We start from the raw sequence: 17,970 nt of genomic DNA, 5'->3' as shown, positions 1-17,970 counted from the left end.
TAATTAGATTAACTAATCTGTAATTAAACTAAACAGAGTATGACAGGTGGGTCCCACTGGACCCGCATGTCAGGTTGACCAAGTCAACCCTGTTGACTGCTGACGTCAGCATGACATCATGCTGACGTCATAAATTCATTTTTTCGAATTAAATAATTAATTAATTAAATTCCAGAAATTAATAAAATCTTTAGAAAATCATATCTTTTAATCCGTAACTCGGATTAAAATATTCTCAACATGAAAGTTGCTCAGAACGACGAGACGAATTCAGATACGCAGTCCGTTCGTCCGCCACGCATCCCTAACCTATCAAACTCGCAACTTTCCCCCTCCGGTTCTCCGGTCCGAAAACGTGAAACACCGGGGATACTTTCCCGGATGTTATCCCCCTTCACCGGTATCACCTACTACCGCGTTAGGGCACCTCTAACGCCGTAACTTGTCATGTCATGCATCACTATGCATATGCTTGCATTATATTTATTGTTTCTTCCCCCTCTTCTCTCTCTAGACACCGAGACCGACGCCGCTGCTACCCCGTACGACTACGGAGTTGACGACCCCTCTCTCTTGCCAGAGCAACCAGGCAAGCCCCCCCCCTTTGATCACCAGATATCGCCTACTCTCCTCTATACTGCTTGCATTAGAGTAGTGTAGCATGTTACTGCTTCCCGTTAATCCTATACTGATGCATAGCCTGTCCTTGCTACTACTGTTGTTACTTTTACCTGCAATCCTAATGCTTAGTATAGGATGCTAGTTTATCATCAGTGGCCCTACATCCTTGTCCGTCTGCCATGCTATACTATCGGGCCGTGATCACTCGGGAGTTGATCACGGGTATATACTATATACTTTGTACATGATACATGTGGTGATTAAAGACGGGTCGGCTCGTAGGAGCACCCGCGAGTGGATCTTTGAGGTGGAGCGACAGGGCAGGTTCCGACCACCTAGGAGAGAGGTGGGCCTGGCCCTGGTCGGCGTTCGCGGATACTTAACACGCTTAACGAGATCTGGGTATTTGATCTGAGTCTGGCCATTTGGTCTATACGCACTAACCATCTACGCGGGAGTAGTTATGGGTATCCCGGCGTCGTGGTATCAGCCGAAGCCTTCTTGACGTCAGCGATGGAGCGGCGCGCGCTGGATTGGACTGGAACGCCACTAGGCTAGGTCTGCTTCCGGCCGCCCACGCAACGTGCAGGTGTGCTAAGGGCGATGGGCCCAGACCCCTGGGCGCTTAGGTTTAGACCGGCGTGCTGACCTCTCTGTTGGTCTAGGTGGGGCTGCGACGTGTTGATCTTCCGAGGCCGGGCATGACCCAGAAAAGTGTGTCCGGCCAAATGGGATCGAGCGTGTTGGGTTATGTGGTGCAACCCCTGCAGGGAAGTTAATCTATTCGAATAGCCGTGATCTTCGGTAACAGGACGACTTGGAGTTGTATCTTGACCTTATGACAACTAGAACCGGATACTTAATAAAACACACCCTTCCAAGTGCCAGATACAACCGGTGGTCGCTCTCTCACAGGGCGACGAGGGGAGGATCATCGGTTAGGATTATGCTATGCGATGCTACTTGGAGGACTTCAGTCTACTCCCTTCTACATGCTGCAAGACGGAGGCTGCCAGAAGCGTAGTCTTCGAAAGGACTAGCTATCCCCCCTTATTCCGGCTTTCTGCAGTTCAGTCCACATATGATACCCTTATTCCATTTGATACCAATGCATACATATGTAGTATAGCTCCTTGCTTGCGAGTACTTTGGATGAGTACTCACGGTTGCTTTCTCCCTCTTTTCCCCCTATCCCTTCTACCTGGTTGTCGCAACCAGATGTTGGAGCCCAGGAGCCAGACGCCACCTTCGACGACGACTCCTACTACACCGGAGGTGCCTACTACTACGTGATGCCCGCTGACGACGACCAGGAGTAGTTAGGAGGATCCCAGGCAGGAGGCCTGCACCTCTTTCGATCTGTATCCCAGTTTGTGCTAGCCTTCTTAAGGCAAATTTGTTTAACTTATGTCTGTACTCAGATATTGTTGCTTCCGCTGACTCGTCTATGATCGAGCTCATGTATTCGAGCCCTCGAGGCCCTTGGCTTGTAATATGATGCTTGTATGACTTATTTTATTTGTAGAGTCGTGTTGTGATATCTTCCCGTGAGTCCCTGATCTTGATCGTACATGTTTGCGTGTATGATTAGTGTACGATTAAATCGGGGGCGTCACAAAATGTTATGCAAGAAGAGATGGATTCCTTGCATAAGAATCATACTTATGAGTTGGTGAAGTTACCCAAGGGCAATACAATTTTGAAGAACAAGTGGGTCTACAGAATCAAGCAAGAAGAGCACACATCACATCCAAAGTACAAGGCCAGGCTAGTTGTAAAAGGATTCCGTCAGAGAAAAGGCATTGACTATGCTGAGATTTTTTCTCCGGTTGTGAAGATGACATCCATAGAAGTAATCCTTGGCATGGCAGCAAGTCTCAACTTGGAGGTTGAGCAAATGGATGTGAAGACTGCATTCCTTCATGGTGAGTTGGAGGTAGGGGTGGGCATTTAAACCGAAAACCGAAGAACTAAACCGAAAGAACAGGGACCGGAGCCGAATAGACCTGAACCGAAAAAACCGATGCTAAATTCGGTCAGCAGTTGTAGAAAACCGAAATTGATTCGGCTAGTTCGGTTGTAACCAACGCATACCCGAAAGTACCGAGCAACCGAGAAAAATCAGGAAGAGGCAATCTCCATGTATCAGGCCCACAGCCCACTAGTCCATTTACCATGCACACGTGTCCATCAAGGGCCTTCACGTTTTCTCTAGAAAAATGTAGACCTTCACGTGGCTAGCCCTTGAGCCTTGAGTCCTAGGCTCCTATCCGCCAGCCGCCAGCCAGACGACGAGGTCGAGGTGATGCTCGTCGCCACCACCGCTCCTGCTTGATCCCGACGACTAGCGCCGTGCATCTTCGCCCTCTTCCTCCCTCCACCTCATATCTCCACCGGCTCTCTATCCCGGCCGGCCAACATCACGCCTGACGACCTGCATCTACAGACCGCGCGATCTCATCTTTGCGAGCGAGTGGCCGGCTAACCTGTCTCCAGAGATGTTACTGCAATTGCATCTCTCCCATCCCTTCTATCAGATGTGTATTTCTGATTTTTTTTGTTGGTAAGTTTTTGTTTCCATCAACGCTGGTGCATGTCTTCCTCCCATGCGTGTTTGCTTACTTTGTGATCGGTGTATTCGGTCAGTAACCGAGTACCGAACCGAAACATCGGTGCACCGAATCATCGGTTAGCAGCAATTTAGAAGACCGATCGGTCACCATTTTGTGAGAACCGATATTAGTAGTAAACCGAGAAACCGAACCGAACGGTTCGGTCTAACCGAATGCCCAGCCCTAGTTGGAGGAAGAAATATACATGGAGCAACCTGAGGGGTTACTTGTGAAAGGCAAAGAAGACTATGTGTGCAAGCTGAAGAAAAGTCTCTATGGCCTGAAACAAGAACTAAGACAATGGTACATGAAGTTTGAAACTGTCATGGGGGAGCAAGGCTACAAGAAGTGTAGCTCAGACCATTGTGTGTTTATTCAGAGGTTCTTAGGTGATGATTTCATCATATTATTGCTCTATGTTGATGATATCCTGATTGTTGGCAAGAATGTCTCTAGGATTGCTAAGTTGAAGAAGGGGTTGAGCAAATGTTTTGCTATGAAAGAATTAGGTCCAACAAAGAACATTCTCGGGATGAGAATTGAGCGAGACAGAAATTGCAACAAGTTGTACTTGTCTCAAGAGAAGTATATTGAGAAGGTACTTCAGAAGTTTAGGATGGAAAATGCTAAAGTTGTGAGTTGTCCACTAGCAGCCCATTTCAAGTTGAGCAGAAAGCAATGTCCTACCACTGATGATAAGAAAAAGGAAATGCATCATGTTCCTTATGCTTCAGCGGTTGGGAGTTTGATGTATGCTATGATATGTACAAGGCCTGACATTGCTCATGCGGTTAGTACTGTGAGCAGATTTATGTCCAATCCAGGAAGACCTCATTGGGAAGCCGTGAAGTGGATTTTGATATATCTCCGGGGCAGCACAAATCTGAAACTTTGCTTTGGTGGTGGTGAAGCCAAGCTGGTTGCCTTTTCAGATTCTGACATGGCTGTAGATGTTGACAGAAGGAAGTCTACTTCAAGTTACTTGGTTACCTATACAGGGTGAGCGGTGTCATGGTAAAGCAAGCTGCAAAAGTGTGTGGCATTGAATACAATTGAAGTTGAATTCATTGCAGTAACAGAGGCGAGCAAAGAGCTATTGTGGCTGAAACGGTTGGTTTGTGAGCTTGGTTTTAAGCAAGACAAATTTGTGTTGTTTTGTGACAACCAAAGTGCTATCCACTTAAGTAAGAATGCAAGCTTTCATTCAAGGTCTAAGTATATAGAGGTCCGTTATCATTGGATTCGAGATGTGTTGTATTTCAAGAAAATACAACTTGAGAAGGTTCACACCGATGACAATGGGGCTGATATGTTGACTAAAGAGGTGACAAGAAACTTGAAGTATGCCGCCAGCTCGCTGGCATGGCTGCCGGAAGGCAGTGAGACCCTTCATGATGTCGGGAGGGGGAGTTTGTTGGGTTAATTCCCTCCACATGGAGGTGTGTTGGCAGCCCAACATCAGCCCATAAGTCCAACACATGTCAGCCATTGATCCTCGCTGCATCCAACGGTTGAGAGTACTTCCAAGTGAAGTGAAGCAAGGAGAAAACCCTAGCCACTCCATCCCTGCTGGTGGTGGCTGCCATTCGTGAAAGTGAGAGAGAGGGCTCACAAGATAAAACACAACCTAAGAGAGAGGAAGAAGAAGAAGCAGAGGTTCTGTCCAGATTTGCTGCATCTGACTAGACAGTGTTCAAGCTGGTGATTGGAGGTTCAAACGTGCTTGGATCGACCCCAAACTTGGTGAGCTCGTTCCTTACCTTGAGTACTTCGATCTGGTTAGCTGGTTTGAGGATTCGGTCAGTGGAGCACCAGATTTGAGAGTGGTTTTGTCAGCTCTGACTGCTGCAGTTTCAGAACAGAGTAGTTTTGGGAGACGAGCAGTTTGGGTAGGCAAACGATGTCCGATTGAGCTGAAATTTGGAGGGGGTCTCAAGAACTCGTGTGTCTATTTGTCTGCCAAATTTAGTGCTGTTTGGTTCAGTGGTTTAAGATCAGTTTGCAAAACACTGAAGGGTACAGAAGCTGTGTAAACTCTGCTTTGCTGAAATCTTACTTCTTGTGGTTGTTGTTGCTGTTGCCGGTTGGCAACGTGGAGAGTGTGTTGTAAATCTCTCTAGAGGTTCTAGAGCAGACTTTGTACTCATCATTCTCATAGTGAAGTTGCGTGGATCGGTCGGTCCACAACCGTGGTTTTTTATTCCTCAAGTTGAGAAGGTTTTTCTACGTTAAATCCTGTGTCACATGTGCATGTTGTTTGTGTTTTTCCACTGCTTATTTGTTGGTTGAAATTGTCCTCAAAGTTCATCACAAGTAGAGGGGACTGTGTAGTGTGCATATTTGTCGTGTCGGTGAATTTGTGCAGCGCATTGTTGTTGTCCAGCCCCAACAAACAAAACATCGTAGGAAGAGGGCAACAGGACATGAAAAGAAAATGTAGGTCCCGGGCTCTGGGACACCATACTAAGGGCATAGCCCATCGTTAGGGCCGTGTCGCTTCAACACTTGTGTCCATGAGGAGGAGGTGATTGCACATAAGCTATCAAACAAAGATCTTGACCTTTGAGAAAGTGATGCTTTTTGTAAAGGAATGATCCACGCCAGATTCAGAGCCTGATCTAGTGCACAATATGATGTGCCAATATAAAAGAGGCATGATGGAGCCTGGGGCCAAGAAGTCAGGAACAACGAAAAATAAAAGAGAATTATATTAGATGAACACTTGAGGAAATTTGTATTATGGGATAGTAATAACCATGTCAGGTGAGTGATGCCTTGCAAATGTAGCCTTGTCAAAATAAGAGTATCGATCCCACGAGAGGCTCCCATCATTCTAGGGTTTCTCCGCCTCCCCCTGGTGTCGACGCCAATCTGCCTTGTCCTCTGTGGCCTTAGGGCCATGGAGGTGTGGTGGATCTTGGCCATTGCCAGTGGATGGGCTTCACCTTATTTTTTGGTGCTTTTTAGTCTGTTTAGGGTTGTGTCTTGCTCAGAAAGGCGAGACGGCGGTGGCTCCCTGAAGATGGAACAAGGTTCTTCCCACCTAGCCCCCATCTCAGTGGCGAGTCTCATATTGTCGATCGACATGTGGATGTGCGTCTCCAACGGATCTGGTCGGCGTTTGTCTTATTGGATCCGTGTGGATCGGGTCTTATTGGTCCGTGTTCATGTGTCTATGAATAGCATCCTTCTGATCTATGCTTCCCTTTGTCGGCAATGGTTGTTGTTCTGATGTGCTGGTCCTTTGGGTCCATAGTATGACGATTTCTCGATTGTCTATTATGACAAAATTTGCTTGACTTCCACAAAGGAGGGGTGATGCCTTCGGCTCACTCCGGTGCTTATAGTCATCGCTAAGTGGTCTACGAACATGAATGCGATTTTTGTTATTTACAGAGTTTTTTTTGTAATGCCATAACATTTGATGAATAGATTGAAGTTTTTTCGAAAGAAAAATACTCATATGTTTCTACTAACGAGGCTTCCTCCATATATACGAAAAAGAAAAATATGAATTCTCTTATACCCGTCTGCCTTTCTTCGCCCAGCTCTCCCAACACAAGGGAAGGGCATCTCCCCGAGCGCCCGCGCCCACAACCTGCTCATCCTGTCATCCAGAAGAGAACGCCGGCAGGCTGGCCGACCACCCCGCTATTGCCCACGCGCTCGAGCAAGTGTCAGCGCGGCGGCTCTCCTTACCGAGCAGGCGTTCGCGTTCCTTTTGGCCGCGGCGAGGTCGAGCGTGGATGGCACGGTGAGGGCGACTCTGAGAACTTTGCACCGGCGCCGGCGGCCCGTGCCCCTCGCTGCTCAAGGCGCTGGCCTGGATCAGCGAGTTCGACGCGGCTGTGTGGGTGATCGAGAAGGGCCAGCTACTAAAACGTCATGTTAGAGGCCAGGTGTGAGGCCGGCGACATCCAGGGCTCCCGCCAGGTGTTCGATGAAATGAGTAAGGGGAGCCACTGAAGCCTGCGACTTCGTTGAGGCCATGGAGTGGTCTGAAGTCTGAAGTCTGAACCTGATGACATCCAGAAATCACTGACGTAAGAGATCCTCACACACCACGCCTGTAAAGCAGGGAAGATGGATTTGGCAAGACGGCAGATGTTCCTGGAATGCTGACGCCGAGGATCACAATCCACACATCGGGGTATGTTTATACCAGGAGAATCGAAGATGCTTGCGAGCATGTCGGGGCTATGAGAACCAGGGATAAGCACTCCACAAACAGGAAGTACAGCCTGCTCACATGCTGTTTCGCAAATCTGGGACGATCATCGAGGCGGGAAGTCTCCTGCATGAGTTGATGGGAAGGGCCTCACGGCTGACTATTCTGCTTACGTTAAGAGTTCACAAAGATTTGCACAAGATGGGAAGGGGAGATCTGTCTGCTGAATAGAAGCCCTTGTTTCAGAAATTCATTGGGAAATCAGGTTTGGAACACTGATTTATTTTGAGCTCTTATTAAGTCATCTAAGTGAAACTTGCTTGTCCATTTAAGATATTTATTATGTCCCAGTTTTTCCCTTCACTCACTCCTCTCAGCCCTATGTATGAATAGATGACTCGCTTTAAATCAGAACGACATGTCTCCTACTTTGTATAGATGAGTAAAACATACATTAGCACTAGCACATACATATGGTGCAAAGCCATTTGACATGGATGCATTAGCTTCCTCTGAAATGACTCAAAGTGGATTCAAAAAGAAAGAAAAAAAGAAACATAAGATAATATACATTACTACTCTTATTTACATGAACTTCTGTTGCTAGCTACTACCCTGCCGATTCTTTGCTTTATCTAGCATGCATGTGTATGAGGCCACATGCTTTATTCTAAGGATCTCAGTACAAATTTGTCCCATATCGGGCCGCTCTTTGGGTGATGCCATGGAGCAAGAGAGGCCTATTCTTAGAAGTGGAACAACACAATTCTCCATCATGTCAGTTGCATTGCTGTTATCTTGTAGCATTGTAGGGTCAACAACCTCATGAATATTCTTTGTAAATGCTCTATCAACAAATTCATGAAGGCTTATACCATCGTTAAATTTTTCATCAGTTGGACTACGCCCTGTTATCAGTTGTAACAGAAGCACTCCGAAGCTATAGACATCACCCTTGGTTGATATCTCTTCGCTCATTCCATATTCTGCGTTTACATGTAAAAAACATAATAAAATTAGAGAATCGTCATTATTTGTACAACTCCATAAGGAACAAACAGAATCAATATCTTGCAAAAAAGCTTATCTCACCTGGTGGGATGTATCCTATGGTCCCTTTTAAGCGTCTTAAACTTGCTGAACTATCTTGATGTGCATTTGCTGTGCTGAACAAGAATCTTGCTAGGCCAAAGTCGATGACGTACGCAGCCATGTCAAGGCCCAAAAGAATATTGCTTGGCTTCAAGTCGCAATGTATAACTGGAGGTGCACACTGATTGTGAAGATAATCCAAAGCAACTGCCACATCCAAGGCTATGGTAGTCCTTTGGCTTAAACTCAGAATATTCTTTTCACCATCTTCAGGATCTTTTACATGTAACCACATTTCTAGATTCCCATTTGGCATGTATGGGAATACTAGGGCCTTGAAATCTGCCCCAGTATGATCCACAGAAGAGCATGAGGTAATGATTTTTACAAGATTCCGATGGCGAACATTTCTTAGAGCTTCACACTCTGCTATGAAGCTCCTATCTGCCCCATTAATGTCAAGGTCAAAAATCTTGATGGCAACTTGATCTGATTGTAACTGCAGACTTCCCTTATAAACCCTTCCAAATGATCCAGAACCAATTAAGTTTGCAGAAGAAAACCTATCAGTCGCCCGTACCAAGTCTTCATATGATATCTTCTGTATCTTCTTTATGTTCTCATTGTGATGTTGCAAATGGGGATTTGCTTGCATCCGTTTCCTCCAATAAATTGTTACAATACAAGAGAAAAGGATTGCAGTGGCAGCAACAATTGGCAATAGAATCACCAGGGCTAGAACCAGTAGCCTCTGCTTTCTTTTGCTATCAGCCAGTGCCATACAAAGATTCATACCTCTCGTTGGGATGATTGTACACAGATGATCATTTCCTTCGATTGAAACCGCACCAGCGATGTCAAAAACACCGCCTGTCGGAACTGCTCCATCAAAATGGTTGAAGGATAAATTCAGGTCTTGAAGTGATTTCAAGGATTTGAGGAACTCCGGTACATTTCCAGACAAATTGTTCCCAGAAATATCCATGTGTTTTATGCTGACTAAGATGGCAAATGTTTGCGGAATCCTTCCTTCAAATAAGTTGTTTTGCATCTCAAGATACTCCAGGTCAACACACTGGCTGAGAGTTGATGGGATGTTGCCAGTCAGCCTGTTATTTGATATGTTGATTTTCTTCAGATGAAGGAGACTTCCAACTTCATCAGACATTCCTCCAGACAAGTAGTTGTTTGACAAGTCCAGCTCTATAGAAAGCGTAGAGATTGTCAAGATTTTGCTTGGTATACGCCCATCTAGTGAGTTGTGAGCAAGGTTGAGTATGGTGAGTTGAGAGCATCGTGCTATACTTGCAGGTATTCTTCCACTGAAGTTGTTATGATCCAATTCCAGCATACTCAGCTGGACAAGATTGCCAAAAGTATCTGGAATCTGACCTGAAAGCCTGTTATGCGCAAAGGATAGCTTGACCAATTTGTTCAATTTCCCAATTGTTGGTGGTATATTACCAGTGAAAAAATTGTATTCCATGTACAATATACTGAGGCTCTTAAGGTTGCCAATCTCCGGTGGTATAGGTCCAGAAATTTGGTTGCTATTCAGCCACAACGAGTCAAGACTATTTGAAAGATTTCCAATAGAACTTGGCAATTTCCCATTGAGATTGTTTCCATCCAGGGCCAGCATGTTCAATCTGGAGCAGTTAGATAGTGAAGAGACAAATCCCCAGTCATCTGCTTCTAGCTCGTTGGATGCCAAATCGAGGTGCACTAAATTTGGCAGTGAGCCGAAGAATGGTATGAATCCAATAAATCTATTATTGTTCAAGTCAAGCCAGCGGAGGTGGTAAGCTTTGAGAAGAGAGGCTGGGATTGGTCCATCAAAATTGTTTCCTGAGAGTATTAAGTCCTCGACATTATGCAGGGTGTAGCCGACATCAAAGGGTAATATTCCAACAAGTGAGTTGTCAAATGTGCTAAGACTTTTCAGGGATGACATGTTGAATATAGAGGGTGGAACTGGTCCAGATAGGTTGTTTGTACTCAAGGTCAATATCTCTAATGCTGGAATATAACCTAAGCTCTCCGGGATGCTCCCAACTAAATGATTGTTTGTGAGACGAAGACGAAGTAGGGAGGAAAGGTTCCCTAGTGAGGAAGGTATTCTTCCTGAAAGATGGTTTCCCCCTAAATAGAGATGCTTAAGAGGGGAAGAGGTGACAGTAACAGAAGGTATGGAACCAACGAAATTGTTCTGTGTGAGGCAAATGGCACCAAGTGACAAAGTGTTGAGGAGAGTCTTTGGGAGTTCTCCAGTAAGACTATTGCTCATGAGCCTAAGTACTTGAAGAGATGAACTATTTGCCAAGGACTCAGGGATGACCCCTCCAAGAGCATTGATCCCGAGATCAACATATGTGAGATGACGGCAGCTGCCCAAAGATGGCGGTATGTTGCCGGTAAGTGTGTTGCTGGCCAGATCTAATATGCGCAGCTCAGGAAGGTTTCCGAAAGCAGGAGGGATGCTCCCTTGGAGCTTGTTTTTGCTAAGGTTAATCTCTTGAAGGCGCTTGCATTGGCTAAGGCTAGCTGGGATCTCTCCACTGAGGGAATTTTTCCTCAAGCCCAGGACTTGAAGTTGGAAACATGCAGAGAGTTGGGGCGGGATGGTACCTTCCAAAGTGTTCATGCTGAGGTTGAGGTTGGTGAGTCTGCTCAGCAGGCCAAGCTCGGACGGCACGCCACCACCGAAGCTGTTGTTGGACAGCTGGAGCCTTGCCAGCCAAGTGAGGTTAGCAATGCAAGGAAGGATGGAGCCTGAGATGCCTTGGGATTCAAGGTCCAGCACGATGACACGCTGAGGGGACATCGCACCGCAGGTGATCCCGTGCCAGTTGCAGAACTCCATGGACTCATTGCTCCATGAAGTTAGAACTCCGGCGGGTGCTGAGAGCCCGGACTTGAAGCACAGGAGGGCTTGTCTATCGCTCTCTGATTCATCGCAGATGCCTAGTAACGGTAGGCTGCAGAAGAAACCCAAGAAGAGGTAGAGAAGCCGACAGAGGCCTGGAAACAACAAAGTTGCCATTACTCTGCTATCGGCCTGGATGAATGGAAGCTCTCGCTTTGCAACAGGATGTTTAAGTGTGGTGTGATGGTACAGCTCACTGCACCCACTTTAAATAGAAGGGCGGCAATGCAATTTGATCATTCAGTTCTGACGGAGGAGCAGGTACGCAATACCATAACAGAATGTGTGATGACACTGATGATGCTGGCACACACACGCAACCAAGTGACTTACGATAGAAAGTTAACACCTAGTTTAGGGTAAGCATATGATTGACTGACTACTCGTACTGTAAGCAAAAAACATGCAGGCTCAGCACTGGTTGATTAATGAGGCAAGAAGCTTCCTCAGAAGAGAGAGAAAGAGAAAAATTTCAAAGGTGAGGATGCAGGTTAATAGTTAGAACAAATATAATGGTTTGGTTGGGGTCCTCTCCAGCCAAACTAGATGGTTTCTCCAACTTCAAGTGGGAATATACTATCCCTGGCCAAAAAAAAAATCAGCATACGAGTGCAATAGAGTAACTGGGCTCGGACGACTGAGGCACAAAAGAAATCTTATGGAAGCAATAGGTACTAGCTACTATAGCTAACTCCAAAAACTATCCGCATTGAGCCAAACTGGGCCAGCTCCACAATATTTGTCTCAAGTGCAGTCTTCTCCCTATTCTTTGACGGGTATGGTCTGAAGTAGCACAGTCTTCGTCTTCGCACATGGTTGGTATGAATGGACGCGTTTAATTATTCAATATTTATTCGTTATTTTGACTAGTTGAACGCGTGAGATAGGTATCTCAACTGAGTGCCTTGGTGAGACGAATCCGGTAGATGGAGTAACTCGACTCGGACGACTGAGACTTAACAGAAATCTTATGGAAGTAGTAGCTACTAGCTAGCAACTCTGAAAAAGAAATCCGCAATGAGCCAAACTGTGCCAGCGCCACAATTTTTGTCTGAAGTGCAGTCTTCTCTCTATTCTTTGACGGGTATGGTCTGCTGTAGCATAGTCTCGTCTTCGTCTTCGCACATGATGGTATGAGCCGTGTTCCCTCTTTAATTATTCGCTATTTATTCGTCATTTTGACTAGTCGAGCGCGTGTGGTAGTTCACTGGGTAAGAATGAAATAGATAGCTCAGCTGAGTGCGTTGGTGAGATTAATCTGCATGTATAAGTACCCACGCAGGAGGCTTGTTTGGAGGCAGTCATCAGTGACAGAACCACCTACTACTCAAGTACTGATCGACTACTAAGCTGTCCCTTTGCATAGGTAGCAAGTGAGAATCAATGGCGACATATATGGGCTCCCAGCTAGTCATGTCGCACGGGAAGGGACGTCTGTTGAGCTCTCGTTCCTCCTCATCCTCCGTCGGGCGAATAACTGTTACGCCTCTGGCTGCTCAAGTAGCCCGAGTCACTCGGGCCGTCCAGCATCCTCCACCCGGTCCAGGTTCACTCGGCTACTTATCTACTCTGCATGCACCCATTCAGTAATTAATTACACACATCTTCTTGCTAACATATATACTCCATGGCATTGCAGTTTCAGATGGACCTCGTCCTGATGGTTCAGGGAGCATACTTCAGGTCGATCGGGCCAAGAAGACGGACAAGGTTCATACGGGTTGTGGTGACCCTCCCTGCGGAAAGCGTCATCCAAGGCCAAAGAGGATGGCTCGACAAGGCCAAGAGAAAGAGGAAGCCCAATCGCCGTTTTGATCCAACTACGTGGGAGCTGTGAGCCGAGGGCTGAGACGAGTGAGGCATCTGAGTTATCATTTGGCTGTAATCTGTTCTCCCCTTCCCCTGTTCCCCTGTTCCCCTCTCGAACCTACCCTTCTTCCTCCTCCAGATCCCCAATCTCCTTCCCCAAAAACCTTGTATCTGGATATGAATCAGTGCTAGTTAGCAAAGAGGAACCTAACAGAAACTAATGGCGTCTATGTGCTCCCAGCTGGTGCTACTCATGTGTCATGTCGCAGCAGGGGAAGCGGCTGTGGAGCTATCTTACCTTCCTTAGCTTGCAGGAGCACGTGCTGTGTTGTGTTTAATATAAACTCAATTGGACAGAGTATAAACTCAGTTTGCTGAATAAATTTGCCCCAACAGTGTTGTGTTTAGTATGAAGCTCAATTGGACAGAGCACGTGCTGAGCTTTTATCGCTTTCTTTTGGTTTTTGGTGTTAGTAATTTGGGCCGGAGTGGAGGTCTTGTAATCTTTAATTTGGAACGAGAAAATAAAGCTTGAAGTCAAAGGGTACTCAAAATATCATACAGATGCGGTCGTTGAAGAGCTGGGTTCTGAGCCATGGCGTTTGTCATGCATCTATGGGGAAGCTCAAGTCCTGGAAGGGTACAGAACTCTGAAATCTATTGCCTCCAGCCATGGCTCGTGATTGGAGACTTTAACGAGGTTCTTCATCACTCCGAGCACGAGGGGATTGGTCAGCGAAGCCAGTAGCAGCTTGATGGCTTCAGGGATGCGTTGGATATATGTGGCTTGGCTGATCTAGGCTATTCTGGTAAGCCATGGACATTTGAGAAAAAAGTCGCTGGCGCGTGGATCCTGTACTAGAGTCAGACTGGACAGAGCAGTAGCTGATCCTTCGTGGTGTGCTATATTCCCTTCGGCCCAGCTAGATCATGAAATAGCGGCTTGCCCCGATCATGTACCGTTGATGATCAAGTTTTCTGATGAGTTTTTGAGGGAGGAGGGGGTATGTCCTTTTAAATATGAACTTATGTGGAAGACGCACCCCAAACTGATTTTCTTTTTGTTGAATCAGGATGGAAGAAGAATCCTTCAAGCATGCCAGTTAAGGAGGTGCATGAGAAACTTCTGTCGCTGTCAGGCCTTGCAAACTGGGATCGGCAAACTTTCGAAAGTGTGAGAGTGGAGATTAAATAACTGAATAGAGAGTTGGAGATTATGCGCAATGTTCCTGCTCGTGTTGGCCCTATTCATGTCAAGTTGAAGACCACAGAGCGTCAGAGCGCCTTGTGAAATTATACTACACGGAGGAGGTCCTTTGGAAGAAAAGATCAAAAGTTGAACGCCTTGCTCATGGTGATAAAAATACATGTTCATCTTTGAACCTCCCTGCGCAGAGGGATTTTTTTTTGTGATAAAATCCCTTGCTAGAGCGAATGGTGGGGTGATTGACGACCAAATTGAGTTGGAGGCAGTTACAACTCATTCTTTAAGGAGCTATTCACTCTGAAGGAGTGTCAAATATGCTAGAAGTTTTAAACTCTGTCCCAAATAAAAGCACCCTTGAAATGGGTGCCTTTTTGTCAATTCCTTATACAGTCAAAGAGGTAAAAAATGCTTTGTTTCAAATGTTCCCTACTAAAAGACCCGGCCGGATGGATTCCCGGAACACTTTTTTCAGAAACAGTAGGATATCCGTGGGGATGAGGTGACAAAGGTTGTTCTTCGAATTGTCGAGGCTGAAGAGTGTGGAGAGCATCAACAATACATGTCTGGTTTTGACTCCCAAGGTAAAGAATTCAATCTTTCTTACACAATTCCACCCCATAAGCCTTTGCATTGTCCTTTATAAGATTGCTTCTAAAGTGATTGCTAGTAGGTTGAAAGAAGTGCGTCCGGAGATTATTTTAGATGAATGGTCTGCTTTGTTCCTGGCCATCTCATCACAAAGTAAAAAAAAATTTGTTGCGGATGAGTGTTTACACTTCATGAATATGAAAAAGCTTTAAAGCACCGTCATTATGCACTGAAATTGGACATGATGAAGGCATATGACAGACTGGAGTGGGCCTATCTAGAGGCAATTATGCTTAAACAGGGTTTTGCTGACAGAATGGATGTAATTGTGATGAATCTTATCAAATCTGTCTCATACTCAATTTTGTTGAATGGTAAGAAGTTTGAGGATTTTAAATCATCGAGAGGTACCCGTCAGGAAGGCCCCATATCATCTTACATGTTCTTGTTGCCAACAGAGGGCTCTTCGGGCTTCCTCAAATCTACAGATCAGTTATCTCAGATTGGTGGAATTCAAGTGGCTTCATCAGCTCCATGCATTAACCACCTTTTATTTGCATAGGATAGCTTGTTGTTTTTCAAAGCAAGTGGTTTAGGTGCAACAGAGGTGTCATACTGTTGGATTCTTATTGTCAAGCGTTGGGACAAATGAAGCGGCCAGAGGCCTACGGCAAGATTCCCTAGAACCCACAACAGCTGAGTATGATTCGATCCGATGTGTATATTTGCAGTAAGAGTAGAACGGGAAAATGAGTCTCCCAGTCAGCAGTCATGAAGACCCGGTCATATATTAACGAATGGGGTCAGACCATATCAAACTTGTAGCTCATATATGTTCTTTGCAAACCCGCCCAAGTTAAAAGAGGATCAACGATCTTTTTTTTTGAGAGACAAGAGTATCAATAATCTGTGTGGATCAATGATCTTTTTTTGTACCGTCATGATTAAAGATGAAGAGATTGGATGTTTTCTTAGAAAAAAAAGCTTCCCTCCGCTCGTAATCCACGAGCGTCCCCACCGTCGCTTCATGGGCCTGGGAAGGGCCAACCACGAGGACACAAGGAAGGGGTCCCAGAAGGATAGGGAGGCTACCTCTCTTCTTTCTCAACTCTCCACCTGACCCCTTTCTTGCCTCGAGAAAGAAAAATCGATCCCCTTCTTCTCTCTGTCAATTTTATCGCAACATCAAGTGCACTGAGTCGAACGAGAACAAGATCCTTAACTGTCAGTGTTGCCTATCTAGTACCGTCGTCTTTGGTGCGCATCTTGTAAGATCCTAACACACTTGTGTACCATAGTTTTATAGAAGGTAAAACATTAAGTATAAAAAGACTACAACTCATTGTAACAACGTCTGCTTTTTGAGCATTTTACGTAGCGTAGTTGTCGCTGAAACAGTCACTGTAGCGTCTATTTTTTTATTCGGTTTTCCATATAAGAAAGAATGTTTGTAAAAGTGCAAACATTTTATTTAAAATCCGTACAAGTTTATTAAATTTGAGCATTTTTCCAAAAAAAATTAAAAAGAAAAAAAATTTGAAAATTGTAAAGAAAATTTGAATCCTAATCTTTTTTGATAAAAGAAGGAAGAAACGGAATTCCAAACAAAATTTGAAAACACGAATTATTTATTAAAACAGAACATTTTTGAAATTTCAGTGGCGACGAAGGGACTGACCGAGGAAATAGAAACCCGACGTGTTTTCACGGGCAAGAGAAAAACCGGCGACCAAACGAAAACCTCGGCCGGCCCAAAGTACGACGGCGTCACACCACGATTCCCAGCCCACATCGGGACCATCTGAAGAAAACACCGGGAGATCAGATCAGGCCACTCCTCTGACGATGTTCTTCCCTATAGGAAAAAAAAACTGCATCTCGTCACAGCAATCCAACTTCCCCACTATCAACCAATCACATCCCCCCGTTTCCAGTCCCACGGATCGAACCCGCCTCCTCGCCACGTCACCGATCCAGCCCTCCCACCCACGTCCAATCCCGACGCTCCAAACCCCGCCTCCCACGGATCGCTCGCTTTCACCTCCGCGCCCAAACTCCCCGCCCCGTCCGCTACAAATACGCCCCAGCCGCCAGCTTCTCCTCCACACCAACCAAATTCCCCACCACCGGCGACCTCGTCAGCCAGCGATGTCGGGCCGCGGCAAGGGAGGCAAGGGGCTGGGCAAGGGCGGCGCCAAGCGCCACCGGAAGGTGCTGCGCGACAACATCCAGGGCATCACCAAGCCGGCCATCCGGCGTCTCGCGCGGCGGGGCGGCGTGAAGCGCATCTCCGGGCTCATCTACGAGGAGACCCGCGGCGTGCTCAAGATCTTCCTCGAGAACGTCATCCGCGACGCCGTCACCTACACCGAGCACGCCCGCCGCAAGACCGTCACCGCCATGGACGTCGTCTACGCCCTCAAGCGACAGGGACGCACCCTCTACGGATTCGGAGGCTGATCCCGCGTGTTCCTCCATTGTTAGGGGTTGCCGATGTGATGTAATGTGATGCATATGGTTTCAGATTAATCAATGGATTCGCTGTTGCTGTTCAGTATATCTCGTGTGGTTCGTCTGTCGATCTGTGTTATGTTTCGTTCTGGTCGCCACGAATCCGTCGTAGCCCCGGCCTCGGTGCCGCGGAGGCTGACCTCGTGCTGCTCCGCGTCTCCCTGCACCGCTACGCTACGCGCGGCCCGGCTTGCGCTGCTCCGACTACTTCCTCTACCCGCAGCACCCGTCGCTGGACCTCCTCCCGAACCCGGACGGCAACGTCTTCCTCGACACCGACGCCGCCCTCTTGCGCTGCGGCGGCGGCGACGGGTACGCCATCGCCACCCTCCGGAAGACGTCCCGCAGGATGCCGCTCAGGGACGACGGCATGCTCAAGGAGCCGGTGCTGTTCAAGCTCTGCCTGTACCGCTCCGCCGAGGGGTGGCGCTCCAGA

At 46.6% G+C, this 17,970-nt stretch overlaps 2 protein-coding genes and 1 long non-coding RNA gene across 3 annotated transcripts; 2 read left to right on the top strand and 1 right to left on the bottom strand.

Moving 5' to 3' along the window:
* Positions 1-7,942: 7,942 nt before the first annotated feature.
* LOC125511445 (receptor kinase-like protein Xa21) lies at positions 7,943-12,707 on the bottom strand. The gene is made up of 2 exons (XM_048676824.1): positions 8,494-12,707; positions 7,943-8,387 (listed from the first exon to the last, which is right to left on the bottom strand). Exons 1-2 carry the CDS (start codon positions 11,534-11,536, stop codon positions 8,005-8,007), a joined length of 3,426 nt encoding a protein of 1,141 aa, XP_048532781.1. The 5' UTR covers positions 11,537-12,707; the 3' UTR covers positions 7,943-8,004.
* Positions 12,708-12,713: 6 nt separating this feature from the next.
* LOC125511446 lies at positions 12,714-13,458 on the top strand. Its single transcript, XR_007285005.1, has 2 exons — positions 12,714-12,965; positions 13,059-13,458. It is a non-coding gene; the product is annotated as an uncharacterized LOC125511446 (long non-coding RNA).
* A 3,662-nt stretch (positions 13,459-17,120) lies between these two features.
* Positions 17,121-17,580, top strand: LOC125506402 (histone H4). Its single transcript, XM_048671221.1, has one exon. It carries the CDS (start codon positions 17,172-17,174, stop codon positions 17,481-17,483), a length of 312 nt encoding a protein of 103 aa, XP_048527178.1. The 5' UTR covers positions 17,121-17,171; the 3' UTR covers positions 17,484-17,580.
* The last annotated feature ends 390 nt before the right edge of the window (positions 17,581-17,970 follow it).

The sequence above is a fragment of the Triticum urartu genome, chromosome 5 (genome assembly GCF_003073215.2).
Source record: "Triticum urartu cultivar G1812 chromosome 5, Tu2.1, whole genome shotgun sequence".
Classification (NCBI taxonomy): domain Eukaryota; kingdom Viridiplantae; phylum Streptophyta; class Magnoliopsida; order Poales; family Poaceae; genus Triticum; species Triticum urartu.
This window is presented reverse-complemented; position numbering and strand designations above follow the sequence as displayed.